The sequence below is a fragment of the Ascaphus truei genome, chromosome 4, assembly GCF_040206685.1.
Source record: "Ascaphus truei isolate aAscTru1 chromosome 4, aAscTru1.hap1, whole genome shotgun sequence".
NCBI lineage: Eukaryota > Metazoa > Chordata > Amphibia > Anura > Ascaphidae > Ascaphus > Ascaphus truei.
In genome coordinates, this window is record NC_134486.1 from 341,385,317 (window position 1) to 341,401,526 (window position 16,210).

Sequence of the window (16,210 nt, forward strand, 5' to 3'; positions counted from 1 at the left end):
GCCCCTCCTCCCTCAGTCTCCCCCCGCCTCCCGATCGCGCCCGCTGACTCGCCTGCATGGGCATGAAATCACGCAGATTTCAGCAGGCGAGCCTCAGCGTCAGCGAGCCTCAGCCCTGCTACCCCTCTATGGCCCCAGCCTTATGCAGAAAAATATTTAATGTGCCACAAAGAAATCCAACGTTTCGGCAGAGTCTCACTGTCTTTATCAAGGAGAGTAGCCCTCTCCTCAGCAGTGAGACTCTGCCGAAACGTTGGATTTCTTTGTGGCACATTAAATATTTTTCTGCATAAGCCTGTGTGCCTGTTCCCTTCTCTTCACTGAACTTCCCTGGGATGTCTGGACCTCCCTAGATCCAGTGCACCGGCAGATAAGTACCCCCCTCCAGCACCACATTGCAGTGTGCATGTACTCCTCTATGAATGAAACACACCTGAGGTCGCCTGGGAGATATGCTAATGTCTATACAAAGTATATTTAAATTAGTCACACATCCTAAAATATTCTTATGACAAATCAGTCTAATTGTGATGAAGGTGATACTAGTGTCAGACCCAAAAGTTTTAGAACCCATAACTTCTTCTATTCAGGGCAGCAGATCAAACTTTGAACAAAAACATATGCTGGGAAACGCCACTGTAGCATATCTCTTAGGTGTGTTCATTTAATGTACAAAGATCATTGAACTGGCAACCAGAAAGTGGAAATAGTCTCCTTTTATAGCAACAATACTTCTTTCCCTAGTTTTTTCTTTCCTTTTTTCTTATTTTTATATGTAAAGGATGTTACAATGGATAATTCTACATTCTTTCCTAAGCTGACAGTCGTTTTGTGCTCCTGTTATATTGTAAATATGTGCCTATCAAAATGGCCACCTTTCAGCTTCAATTTACCACTCCTTCCTGCTGCTGGGGATCTCCCCTAAGCCTGAAGCCAGACATACACACCTGATCTCACCCATGCCTCCCTGCCATCTCTTCCCCTGTAAATGGTGTTAAATGAAAAGGTTAACACTGACTAACCTTAAAACTTGCCCCACAAATCAAGCATCCCAATAGCCTGCACTCATGGCTATTGTCCCACAGTCACTTATACCACCCATTGTGGCCAAGCACACCCATCTACAGCACTTATTCCCCCACCTGCTGTCTCTGTAAATTTCCCCTCAAAACTCTTAGAGATTGTAAGCTCTTCGTGCAGGGATTTCCTTTCCCATTGTCTGATTTTTGCTGCACTTATTGTATTTTTAAAATTCCCTGTACTGTATTCTTTGTGAAGCGCCGATTACACTTTTGACGCTATATAAATAAAGACATACAATACAATAAAAAGAAAACCCCATAAGATTTTACATGTTTTGCTGTTTTAAAAGAAGTTAAGGGGAGGGAGCTAATGAGTAGTAGAGGGGGTATGAGTAGTAGAGCTCAAAAGTATGCTGTGGCATAAGTTTTTCCCAGCATCTCAGCATCTGGGTTAGTTCAATGCTAGAGCTGCTGCCCTGAATTGCAGAGATTTGGGGTTCTACAGTAATACTTTTGTGCCTGACATTAGTGTCCCATTTGCCATAAGGGCCCTTAGACTGGTTGTTCTTAATGAAACAATATATTATAGGATGTGTGACTATCTCTGTATAGACCTTACAGTACAGTCTCCCAGGGAACATCATCTGTGCTCTTTTTTCAGCACAAGTATCTTTCCCTAATTTATTTGGAGGAAGGTTTCAGGGGATATATACTACTGGAGACACTACTTAAAGGCAAGAGCTACTCCTCCTCTTGCTGCTTGAATTTTCAGATATAGAATAAAAATGTTGGATTTGCCTTTTTGACTTTTTCATGTACTGGTAATTCCGCTGCTGAAAGGAACTGACAAATATGTGTAAGAGGACATACATGCAACTGAAGATACTATCAAGTTAGGAAGTCCGACTCCTCCTAATATGCCAACACATGCGTTTGGCAATGACAATTTCAGAGCTACTAGAATAATTCCTAGAACATCAAATGGGGTCTTCTCTTTTAACGTAATTTTTGTTTTGGTTGCAACTAGTATTCTTGTGATTGGTACTGGCCACAGTCTTAGTCCAATTTCTAAAACAGCCTCTCTCATAGGTTAGACTATCTCTATTACATTTATTTTGTTTATTATACATTATGTCTTTATAAGGCAGCACTCCTGATGAAATTTAAGCAAACACGTAGGAAGAGGTACTACGCCAGAAAGCCCAACCAGGTGAACGCCATACAACACTAGATGAGAAGTGACATGGAAGGACTCTGCAATTCCACAGACACCAGAGCAGTGCGAGCAGACCTACTTTGTACTGAGTCGGGTGTACTCAATCTGCATTTTTAAGTCTATGACTTTGTGAGTGCATTGTGCATCTATAACATTTGAACATTTTCATTATACGAAATATGCCATGTTTGCTGTCTTTACAATTCTCTTCACATACTCGCTCTGAGATCTGTTGAAGATGCTGATTTGCAAGAGGGATGAGCTGTCCAGGAGCCAGTTCATCAGGTTCATTCATTTACATGCCTAATAAAGAGTTTTTCTATTTCAGTTCCAAATTATTGGGTTTGGGATTGCTCTAACTTTTACAGATTAGACTGTTTTTCTTTATTGTCTTTTATTTTTCCTTTTCCCTGTAGGTTTATCTTCTTTCTTGGACAACATATACAATAGGGCAGATTTGAGTACTAAATGGTGGTAAGCGATAAACTGCATTACATATGCTACATACAGTATGTTACACTGTTTTTACTTACATACATTATTTTTAAAAAATCCATGAAGTAGAAATAGCCATGTTAGTCCAGTTGCAATAGTGCAGAGTTTTTGAGTACTTCATTATAAGGTGACTAACAATAGATATTATAAGACACGTTTCGAGAGTTCTCCTCTCTTCCTACTCACTCAGTATTGCTGACCTGAGGAAGAGTGGAAAACTCTTGTGAGCTTGTCTTATAATAGTCCAAATAAATTAAAAAAAAAAGTTATCACCTTATAATGAAGTAGTCAAAAAAGTTCCACACAATTAGTTTTTTTTTAATGAAAATAACTAAATTATTTTATAGATGTTCTACTGTGTGATGAGGAATCTAGAGATTAAATCAATTGAGATTATTCTCTTCAGGCTGCATATCTTACTGTTTAATTATTATTTCTACTTTTAGAAATGGAATCTCATGTAAACTTAACATTATCTTAATGTATTTACTACTTGTAATGCTAATAATTTGTAGCTGGATTTGTGCTCAAGATGTAGCAGTCATGACCACACCCGTTAATGTGATACGTTGCATTATTACTGGCATGGTATTTAATGGAAGCTTTTTTTGGTAATTGATAAGATAAAGCTTATTTTAATTAATTCAGTTATTACGAGCATTATTTAGTGCTAACTTGTGGGTAATAATATTTGCTACAGCTGTGTACTGTAAATTCAAGTGATTCGGAAACAATGTTGTCTGTTCAAATCCATTTTATTTCCCTAGACTCTATTCAGATTGAATTGAGAGATTGTGCAATATAACGTAAAAAAAACACATTTAAGGGAAAAAAGTGATTTTGAGGAAAGTTAGAAAAAGTGAATTGTTTAAAGGATATTTTGGGTACAACATGAAGTCTGTCAAAAGCCAAGATAAGAGTATAGGTTTTGTGCTCAGACTTTCCAAAGATTGTTTAATTGTATTTTTGTTTCACGCTAATAAGCTATGCATAGGTTTAATTAATAGCTAGGATTTACTAAATTAATCTTTATTTTGAGTAGATCCGTAAAGAATGAACAAACCAAAAATACCATCGAGCAATCAAGAATGCTCCGTTCTCCATCCATAGTATGTTTTAGTTTTTCCTTGTACCTGTAGATGAAGCTTATTGTCAAGACATCTATTTTCGGATATTTAATTTGATATTGAAGAGGAAACACATGGTTACAAAGATGAGGAACTTTATTTTTCACAAGGATATCATCATCTTTGATAAATCTTTCATAATATTATTATCAATGGACTACGTATATTTTCAATCTGCACATAACAAATGAAAATAAAAATTGAATAAAGTAGGTTTTCTGGCAGAGTTTAAGTTTGATTTTTTAAATTGAAGAGATGATAGTGTTCATTTTATCAAAGTCGTAATAATTTCTCATAATTTACATTACTTGCATAGTTACATAGTTACATAGTAGATGAGGTTGAAAAAAGATGTACGTCCATCAAGTTCAACCTATGCTAAATTTAGACAACAGATACTTTATCCTTTATCTATACTTACTTATTGATCCAGAGGAAGGCAAACAAAGACCCCCAGAGTCATATAATCCAATGATGTCTCATAAGGGGAAAAATAAATTCCTTTCTGACTCCAAGAATTGGCAATCGTATTAATCCCTGGATCAACATATTTCCCATGTATACTTATTTGGTATATCCCTGTATACCTTTCCCATCTAAAAAGATGTCCAACCTTTTTTTGAACAAATCTAGTGTATCTGCCATCACAGTCTTCATGGGTAATGAATTCCACATTTTAACTGCCCTTACTGTAAAGAACCCTTTCCTTTGTTGCTGGTGAAATTTCCTTTCCTCCAACCTTAAGGGATGGCCCTGAGTCCTTTATACTGCCCGTGGGATGAATAGTTCTTTTGAAAGCTCCTTGTATTGTCCCCGAATATATTTGTATATAGTTATCATATCCCCTCTTAGACGCCTCTTTTCAAATGTTAATAAATCTAATTTAGCTAGCCTCTCCTCATAAATTAGATTGTCCATCCCCTTTATTAATTTGGTGGCTCTTCTCTGCACTCTCTCTAGTTCCATAATGTCTTTTCTTAGGATTGGTGCCTAAAATTGTACTCCATATTCAAGGTGAGGTCTTACTAATGCTTTGTAAAGGGGCATAATAATGTTTACTTCCCTTCCATCCATTGCCCGTTTCATGCAAGATAAGATCTTGTTTGCCTTTGCAGCTACTGCATGACTTTGGGCACTATTGCTAATCCTGCTGTCTACAAGCACTCCTAAATCCTTCTCCATCAAGGATTCCCCCAATTTATCCCCATTTAATTTGTAATTCGCCTTTTTATTCTTGCATCCCAAATGCATAACCTTACATTTATCTGTATTAAACCTCACCTGCCATTTACCTGCCCACGTTTCCAGTCTCTCCAAGTCCTTCTGAAGAGAAATTACATCCTGCTCTGATTCTATTACCTTACACAATTTAGTATCATCAGCAAAGATGGAGACTTTGCTCTCAATGCCAACCTCAAGGTCATTAATAAACAAGTTAAAAAGCAGGGGTCCCAGTACCGATCCCTGAGGTACTCCACTCACGACTTTAGCCCAACCTGAAAAAGTTCCATTTATGACAACCCTCTGTTGTCTGTCCTTTAACCAGTTTTCAATCCAGGTGCATATATTACTACTGAGTCCAATTTGCTTTATTTTGTACACCAACCTCTTGTGTGAAACCGTATCAAAAGCCTTTGCAAAATCTAAGTAGACCACATCAACTGCATTACCCTGGTCTAAATTCCTACTTACCTCCTCAAAGAAACAAATAAGGTTAGTTTGGCATGATCTATCCTTCATAAATCCATGCTGACTATTACTAATAATTTTGTTTTCCATTAGGTATTCCTGAATATTATCCCATATTAAACCTTCAAGAAGTTTCCCCACTATTGAAGTCAGGCTTACAGGTCTGTATTTCCCCAGTTGTGATCTAGCTTCCTTTTAAATATAGGCACCACATCTGCTTTACGCCAATCTTGTGTGTACTGAGCCTGTGGAAATGGAGTCCTTGAATATTGAATATAATGGTTTGGCTATTACTGAGCTTAACTCCTTGAGAACTCTTGGATGTATGCCATCGGGGCCAGGTATCTTATTTACTTAAAAATTTTCAAGTCGCTTATGAACTTCTTCCTCAGTTAACCAATTGTTCATTAATATGGAGGTTTTTGCTTCCTCCTGCGGCACTACTATTGAACTTGATTCTTCCCTGGTAAACACAGAGGCAAAGAATTGCTTTAATACCTCTGCTTTTTCCTTATCTCCAATAATCTGCCTACCCATCTCACACTGAAAGGGTCCAATATTTTCTTCTCATTTTTATGTTATTAAGGTACTTAAAGAACTTTTTAGGGTTGACCTTACTTTCTATTGCAATCCTTTTTTCATTATCCATTTTTGCTAATTTGATTGCCCTTTTTTAATTTTTGTTACATTCCTTATAATTCTGATACAATGTCTCCGTCCCTTCTGACTTAAAGAATCTAAATGCCTTCCTCTTCTTGTCCATGAAAAATATACTTTTTAATTCTATATTACAGTACATAACATTATCCATATATACATTGATTCTTATTGGGTCTAAAGTATGCTAGGTATAATAATTCAAATTCTGAGATAAAATCTATTACATTGTTAAGCTTGCTAACAACGAAAATAACTAACTTCAGTTGTGTGACAATCTTGGTTTCAGACAACGGTGCTCACGAATTCGCAGAAGTGGCCAGCAGCGTTCATGCATGTGCAGGAGCGGACAGTGCTGCTCGTGCAGAAGCAGACAGTGCAGCTCATGCAGAAGCATACAGTGCTGCTCGTGCATACACAAGAGTGGCTGGCGCCAGTGCCGCTAGCGTATGCACAGAAGCGGCATGCAGCCTCCAAATTCTGCCCCCCCCCAAATTCTGCCCCCCTAGGCCGGGCCTATGGGAAATCTGGCGCGCTGTATTGGTCATAGTTATTGTAACATGGTAAGTCCATTCTACCTGTCTCTTCTCCCTGTCACATCAGTTCTAAGTAGTGACAAGTTAATCCGTGGGCTTTTGACCCCCCCCCCCCCTACATGCTCCTCTTTGATGGACAGGAGTGTGGTGGTGACTCTTGGCCTGTGTAAGGGATAGGTATAGACCATGAGCCTGCCCATTCTGGTTCCTGATGGGAGGCAGAGCCAAATTTAGTCAGTCCTGGTCTGGATGAGGAAGAGACCAGTAGGGCTGTGAGCCTCTCCCATCGGGAATGAGCGTGCCCACCACTGGTTCTTATGGGCTGGGGGAACATCTGATTGCTACAGATCACCCAATACTACTAGGGTCCAGCACCATTCATAGGCGTGGAGCCTGTAAGACTCTGCACCGCTGTGCATGAAACATCTAATGCAGTGACTGCAATAAAGACTCCTTGTTCATCATACCTCTGCCTCGTGTCAGTCCCTGGGCAGGGGGGAAGGAAGTGTGCAATAGTGGGGACTGATCTCCGGACACCATGGAGCCCACTACGGCTGGAGGTGCTGAAAAGCAGCTCAGAGGAAGGACCTAAGCCTGTCTTGATCACCATATCACCGAAGATCAGATCAGCTCAGCTCTCTTGACCCTAACAGGTATGCGCACCACACCCTACAGTAGGTAGCAGAAGCTGTGCATCTCCCAGGGGGGGAAACACTGCTACATTATGTTTGTTGTTATGGCACTTATTGTCTACTATAATTTATAATACGTTTATATACAAATGTAGCAAATGTCTGTCGTAGCAATTTAAAAAAAATCTAGTGACATATTTGCCTGTTGTCATATTTTGTTCTTCAGAAGCCGAATTTTTCACTGCTCCTGGAGAATTAATGTTTGAATCTTTCCTACAGGAAGGGCGTTTGTAAGGCAATAAATACTACACTGAAACACTAACAAATACTTTCTTTATCACCACACTAATTCTAATTATGCCCTCTACCATTTATATCTGCTATGTTGCCAGCACCTCTCACTCCACAATATAAAATCGACTAACACACAGATACATATATAGACATACTAAGGCCTGGGACATAGTAAACACTTTTGTGCTGCAGCTCGCTGTTGCTTGCTGCCGCTCGCTCTACCAGGAGCTTTTTGCTGTCCTGGCAGAGGAAACAGCAAGAGCGCTTTGGAGGCGGGTATCACTGTGTGTGTGTGTGTGTCACTTGGTAGCTGTCAGTGTGTGTGTGTGTGTGTGTGTGTCACTTTGAAGTGGTCTGTGTGTTCGTGTGTCACTGGGGAACCTGTGTGTGTATATGTGTGTGTGTATATTATATAATATTTTAAAAATTAAAAAAAAGACATGTTGTGAGAATACATTATTTATTAACATTGTGCAACTTTGATAAATATATTCACACATACACAGACACACACATACACAGACACACATACACAGACACACACAGACACACACACACACCTCTGTGCTGCCTCTTCTCTGTCTGGTCTGGTGGCTCTGCTATCTCAGAACACCGACACAGTAGGAAAAAAAAAGGCTGCAGCCCCATTGGATGGGAGCGGTCATGTGACCGCTCCTCTGCTCCCCCAAGCGGCAACATTTCAAACTTGCCTGTATCTACTGATTTTCTCAGCCTCCGCACACTGATTACAGATGCAGGGGCTTTGTGCATCTGTTCAGCGCGGCTCAGCCCGCCTCAGCGATGCTGATTTTACTATGTCCTAGGCCTAATGCATACACCGTCTACACATTAAAAACTGTCTACACATTAAAAATATGAAGCCAGGGTCCCTGCGGTCCCCCTGACTCCCGGTTCTCTTCCCCCTTACCTCCAGCTTTGCGGGGGTGCTGCGGGGGCTCCCGGTGGCAGTTGCGGCAGGACACCGCCATGTTTAATGTTTACGCGCACGAGCGACGGGTCGCACATGCGCAGAGAAGCCATGGCGGCCATGTTGAGGTTGGCGCGGGATTTCACACCTGCGCAGTGCACAGAGGTTGGCAAGGGTAGCGGTGGCCATTACAAGTGTGCAGGAGCTCTTGGAAGTTGTGCATGCTCAGTTAAGAGTAGCGGTGGCCATTACAGCATCAGACATGCGCAGTAGAGATCGCGCACGCGGCCCCCATAGCAAAGAGTTCTCCAAGGGACTACAACTCCCAGCAGCCCCAGGGGCTGGAGCACAGGTGACTCATTACAGCCAATAGGGCTGAGAGCTTCTTTTGCCAGAATAGATACATTGCTGTGTGCTGTGTGTGAGGAGTTGAAGCTGGGAGTGACACAAGAGAGGTTGTGTGTTCATGAGTCAAGGACCCAGTGCACTAGGCCCGTAATCCCCGAGGCCCCAGTCAATGAAAGGTTGGAGCTGCTACAGGGACATGCCCTAAATAGGGAATGGATCCCCTTAGCAGTCAGGTGTATTCTAATATAGTCAGGGACACAGCTGTGTGCACATGGCCTGACAAGTTTGGTCTGGGAACAGACCTCTTCAGGAAAGAGACTGTCTTAATGGTGGGAGCGTCCAGTGGGACATCATCCCACACTGAGGCAGTTTCATCGCGGGATCAGCGGATCCTTTGTGAAGACTCATCATACCGGGTGTGGATACACCCGGCAGGTACAGTAACCAAGTGCACCGTCATTACCGGTATCAAACAGACACTCATCATGCCTAGGGGGTGGGTTGCAGAACACTTGGGACTTTGGGGTACTGTGGACATGGTGTGGGGGTACAGGGTGTGGGATTATAGCCCTGCGAGGTGTGTGGGTAGTTGTGCCTTACGTTGGTAGAGTCATAAGATATTACAGTAGAGTTATAAGATGTTACCTTAGAGATGTTATGTTCCAGTAAAGCCCTTTTCTATTTTACCAAGCTGTGTGATTCATTGTAAGAGTGTCCTGTGAGGGGCTGCTCCCACTCTGCTGGGATCTCTCACAGGTGGAGGCGCTGCACCATTTATATAGTAATTCACCCCAGGCTCCCAGCAGCGGAGGCTTAGGCTCCTGTGAGCCAAACAGGTAAAAGGGCAGCACCGGTAGCTATTTAGAGTCACCCCCCTGATCTCATTTAGGGGTGGGGGAAACAGGGCTACACATACAAAAGCATTAAAATGACTAAACACAGGCACACATATTATAGCAAAAGGTGGCACTGGTTGCTCATTTGAAAGTCATTTCCCAGAATCCCTTGCTGCTGTGGAAGCACTGTATGCTGGGCGATAATGGTGAAAGGCAGGGTTGTTGCAGACCTGTCTAAGACATGCAAATGGGCACATATATATATATATATATATAAATATATATATATATATATATATATATATATATATAAATATATATATATATATATATATATATAAAGATATATATATATATAAAGATATACACAGATGTAGCCAACTTTATTGCGACCCACTGTGTGCTCCCATACAGAATAACAAAAAGGGTTTTTTACAATGTACGGTAGCTAATAAAATGGAATAAAAAAAAAAATCTACTTTAACTAATTTAAGAAATCAACTGAGCACCTACAGTATATTTTCCATTTTTATTTTATTCAAACTTTAACTAGTATACAGATTTTTTTTTTAAAAATTTAAATACAAAAACTTTTACTTACCCAGAATTTTTGTTTGTTTCCATCTGAACCTCTTAACGCACCCCACCTAGAAATACAGCAAAGTTTAGTGGTTTATATTATTTGTCCCACATAGAACCACTTAAAACTAATTGCTTTGAAATGTTTGAACGATTACAGTACATGTAGGTTATTAGTGCCTTTAAAATATATACAGTATGACAAGTATAGATATCTATAAATAAGCTGTTCAAGAAAAGAAAAAGAAATATATATTTACCAACAATTCACTAATGCAATAAACATTAATAATAATACATTTGTTGTGTGAAATGAGCATCACATCAATCAGTATTGTATATGACAATAATAGTATCTAAAAAAATGATAGATAGTAAATACAAAGTAAAATAACCAACTTAAGTGATAAGAACTCATAGAAGTACAGTACTGTATATGGGAAAAAATGATGTTAAAAAACTACTTATATCTAGTTGTGAACAAATGTGTAACGTGTTAAATATTTAGCAATATCAAATAAATCATATATATTGATAGTAAAAAAAGTTATTGTTTTGTCTGTGCTGCTTGCTTACTTCTAAAGCTCCAATTCAGTCTTGTGTATCTAGAAAATGCAAACACAGGAAACACGAAATGTCCCCATAGTGTAAAACTGCATACAGATTTGCTCAAATTACCCATGTAAGCAATGCCCTTACAGGATATACAAATAAATAATATTCATTGTATAGAAAGATGGACCAGTCCTCTTCTGTGTGGTCTGACCTCAAGATCAGCTCCGGCTTGCTCTTGGCTTAGGCTGCAGCAACGCTGCCACTGAGCACGCTCATACTTGAGCGGTGACGTCACTAACTCTCCAAGCATGAGTGCTTGGCTGGCCTGCAGATTTTTTTGCAAGCGCGAGCAGGGGAGATGGGCGTGGCTGAGCAGTGACTGGCGCTGATTGGTTGCTGAAGGTCATGTGACACTTCAGTGTGCCTGAAAATCAATTTAATCTGTCCCGCCAAGTGCCTAGCGCCTGTGAGTGTACGGACACAAGCATGCACGCACCTCGTGACCGTGGCCAAGCACAATGACAGTCATTGAGCACAATGCGTCAAGTGCGCTCAGCGGCAGCGTGGACGCAGCCTTACAGTCACAGAGCTCATGGTGATCTCATTTCTGACCTTCATGTGTGTCATTTCTGAGATGCGGTGCAAGTCTCGCGGAGTATCAAAGTATTAGTGCTACTGTATGGCAAGGTGCTCCATGAATGCTTAATATATATAAACGCTAGCAACAAAAGAAAAATGAAACCCCTATAATGAGAGCACTCTAAACAGATATGTACACTGATGACACCAGAAGAATCTAATGATGTAATGAATTGATGAATTATTTAAAATAATCTTTATTGGGAGATACCTCAAAATTAAAATATTGCAGGTAAGTGAACCTATGCCTCCTCTGAGGTTTGCCTAATCTAAAGTGCGAATTTAAAATGGAGTGGGTATTAACTGGGGTATAAAGCCCCAATATAACATATAAGTAAGACTATAAAGCCATCACGTATAGATGCAAAATCACATCTAAATAAGTGTAGCTAAACACCAGACTCTGAATGGTTAATGAGTAACCTATTCAGAAAAATGAAAGGATCTACTGTCATAGAGAGTCTCAGTGATTGCTGCTCTGTGGGGGTGCAATGCCTGTGACAAAATATGTAAATGAATATCAATTTGTAACACTTATATCAGCTCTGGCCTCCCATCTAGCAGGTAGTGCAGTGTAGTGTGAACACTTTAGTGCCCACTACAATAAACGTCTAGATCCTTGTTAAATGAACATATATGTTGGAATGTTAATATCACTCATAGTGTAAACATTCGTTGTAGTTAACATCATATAGTATCACATAGAATCTGATGATGAAACATTGTAGCTCCTGTGCAATTTAAACCTCATGTAAGCACATATTTCAGTCTCAGAGCTATATAGCTGGACAGAATGACAGACTCAATATGTCTGACAAAATGTCTCTTAGTTAGCCAATATAGTAAATATCTCCAGATAAAAGCTTTTGGCTGCTGCATAAACTTGGCAGTTAACAGAGAATATATGACTGGACAGAGTGACAGACTTGTAGTGTCTGACACAGTGTCTCCTTGTCACAATAGTAACTGTGGTGTAACAATCAAACCAATTACAATTGGGAGGTATGAGACAATAAACCTCACAGGTACATAGCAGTATATTCTATGTAACCAATTAGCTCAGTTTTTATCAGTTTCAAAGCTGGGTAACATGGACAAAATGACAGGCTGAATATGTCTGACAAAATGTCTCTAAGTTAACCCATATAAAGAATATATCCGGATAAAACCTCTAGATTCTTGCACAAATTAGGTAGCTTGCAAAAAAGTGTGACTGGACAGAGTGACAGACACTTTCCCTCTCTTAATCTTTTTTCTAAAGTTTGGCTGTCCTCAGTTGTGCTCTGTTACTTTCTGTAATTCTCTGTATCCTATAAATAAAAATACTTTACTTCAAGGGTAATTGGACCTGTAAATATACTGTATGCTCATTTCCATGTCTTAGGCAGGTCTGCAACCTCGACTTTCACCATTATCACCCAGCACACAGCACTTCCACTGCAGCAAGGGATTCTGGGAAATGACATGCAAATGAGCACACAGTGCCACTTTGTGCTTCAAAAACCATTTTATACATGGTTCCCTATAGGCTTAAGCTTGCTGCATGGTCACAGCTTTGAGCACAGCTTAAGCCTATAGGGAACCGTGTATAAAATGGTTTTTGAAGCAAAAAGTGGCACTGTGTGCTCATTTGCATGTCATTTTCCAGAATCCCTTGCTGCAGTGGAAGTGCTGTGTGCTGGGTGATAATGGTGAAAGGCGGGGTTGCAGACCTGCCTAAGACATGCCAATGAGCAAACAGTATATTTACATTTGCTATATGCTTTGCTGTGGAGGGTTTTTGTCACTTTTTTTACTCACCATAACTTAACTCAGTATGGTAAACCCCATCCTTTCGCTTCATTGCATAGCCAGTTAACCAACCCCACACTGATGAGACCCATTAAGGTCGAAACAGCTGTCTGTGGGTGGGTTTTCTGGCTATGCATCTTAACCCTGGCTGTGCTCAAAGCTGTGACCATGCAGCAAGCTTAAGCCTATAGGGAACCATGTATAAAATGGTTTTTGAAGCAAAAAGTGGCACTGTGTGCTCATTTGCATGTCATTTCCCAGAATCCCTTGCTGCAGTGGAAGTGCTGTGTGCTGGGTGATAATGGTGAAAGGCGGGGTTGCAGACCTGCCTAAGACATGCAAATGAGCATACAGTATATTTACATTTGATAACAGCTTCATACAAGATACCACGGATTTTCTCAATAATCTTAACAACATCAACCAACTACCATCCAACACACTGCTAGTTACCATGGATGTAGAATCCCTTTACAGCAACATCCCCCACAAGGATGGTATTGAGGCATGCCTGCATTTCCTTACAACATCTCCCCTGGATCAGAAATACAGCGCGGATGTAATTACCAAACTGATAGAATACATCCTCACACACAACTACTTCAGCTTCAACAAGGAAATGTACCTACAACTAATGGGGACTGCAATGGGTACGAAGATGGCACCGCAATATGCCAATCTTTTCATGGCAAATCTTGAACAAAGATTCCTAACTACATGCCTCCACAAACCCTACAAATACTACAGATACATTGATGACCTGTTTATAATATGGACAGAGGGTGAAGAAAACCTAAAACAATTCCATGAGTCCCTAAACTCATTCCATCCATCAATAAAACTCAAAATGGATTATTCTGCAAACCTAATAAACTTTCTAGACACGACAGTAACACTGAAAGATGGGAAACTACACACATCTATATACAAGAAACCAACTGACAGATGCAGTTACCTCCACAACTCCAGCTTCCATCCCACTCACACCAAACAAGGTATCATACACAGCCAGGCTATAAGATACCACCGCATATGCTCTGATACTGAAGACAGAAACAGGCATCTCACAACCCTGACCGAATCGTTCAGACAGAAGGGATACAAACCAAAGACTATTGCCAAAACTATTACATCTGCACTAAAAGCCCCACGAGAACACCTGCTACAATACAGACAGAAAGAACCTACCACACGCATACCACTAGTGACCACATACAACCCTACCCTAGAGGGAATACGAAAAATAATCAAAGATCTGCAACCCATGCTGACAGAGGATGCGACATTAAAATAAATCTTTCCCAAACCTCTCATTCTTGCATTCCGGCAACCACCAAACCTCAAACAGAAATTAGTCAGCAGAAAACTTCACAATGATTTTAAAGACATGAATAACGGCACAAAACCGTGCAGCAACACACGCTGCAAACTCTGCAAACATATTTGCCAGGATCCCACAGCCAGTCACAACCATAGAACATTCAATGTTAAAGGATCATACAGCTACACATCCACGAATATAGTGTATATGATTCAATGCAACAAATGTGACCAAGGTTGCTACATTGGGGAAACCAGCCAAAAATTACAAGGAAGAATGAATATGCACAGACACTCTATACTCCATCACGAAGAAGGAAGATACTTCTCACCTGTGGGACATCACTTCTCACAACCAGATCATTCCATAAATGATTTAAAAATCAAAATCCTCAATGGAATGTTTAAAAGCACCCAAGAACGGAAAACATTTGAGCTCAGAATGATAAGACTCTTTGACACCAAAACCAAAGGACTTAATGTGGACATGGGTTTTCTCACACCCTACCAAAATTGTCTGTAATTATCCTGCTTGCCTCTATTCTTATCCACACTTTCTCTCCCCCCCCCCCCCCCCCAGCTTCCCTTCCCCTCCCCACCTTTCTTTGACACTGTCCCCTGGCTTCAAACACTTAACACCTGACCTTATCTACAGTAAATATCTGTTTTTGTTTGTTTTTTTTCTCTCTACACTGTTTTAGCATTGATTCCGGTGTAAATCAGTATTGCTGACCTGAAGAAGAGAGGAGAACTCTCGAAAGCTTGTCCTATGACATAAATTGTTAGTCCAATAAAAAAGGTATCACCTAATACTGAAGAACTCATTTATTCTGCACTATATATATATATATATATATATATATATATATATATAAAATAGATTAGACGGACGGATAGATATGAGTGCCTTTTATGATTGTGCACCTCACCTAGGTAATAATTGATCTACAATCAATCAGTAAACCTACTGCCAGACGTTATTTATACGAAAAAATATATGTAACAGTGTTTCCCCCACCCGATGGGAGATTCTGCCATTACAGCATGTGTGGTGCATGCTACAGTACCTGTTGGTAAGCAGGAGGGCTGAGTCATCCGCCAAATGGTGGTGGAGACACAGGACAGGTTTCTGGGGTACATATCCAGCATATATCTCTAGTAGTGCAGCGCCTCCATCTGCTGTAGGCTCCAGATGTATGGAGGTGACATCCTATGATAGAATTGGTTACCTCTCTACCTCTCACACCAGGCAAGAGGTATAACAACAGGACTGCAGCAGTTACTAGCTCTATCCTGACCCTCTAACAGAGGTAGGGGAAAGGTACACACTCACTCTCCCCTGAGGGGAAGAGGAACAGAGAAGGCCCAATGTTCAGGCACCCTGTGGTGTGACGTGCCGCTCAAGTGGGGAGAGTCACTACTAAATTTGGGCGGCAATCCCCTTAAGTACAGCAAGGATGAGGGCATCAGGTCTGACCCTGATTGGGCACTCAAGAGCACTGCAGGGAGTGTGGAAAACCCATGATAGATACTGGCAGTCCTGCTC

At 40.6% G+C, this 16,210-nt stretch overlaps 1 protein-coding gene across 1 annotated transcript in view; it reads right to left on the reverse strand.

The window, feature by feature from the left end:
- Window positions 1-16,210, reverse strand: part of TINAG (tubulointerstitial nephritis antigen) — a 236,142-nt gene that overhangs the window by 34,081 nt on the left and 185,851 nt on the right. Inside the window, exon 10 of the mRNA XM_075598162.1 lies at window positions 10,382-10,427. Coding sequence (XP_075454277.1) covers window positions 10,382-10,427 — 46 coding nt within the window. The remainder of the gene's footprint in view (window positions 1-10,381; window positions 10,428-16,210) is intronic.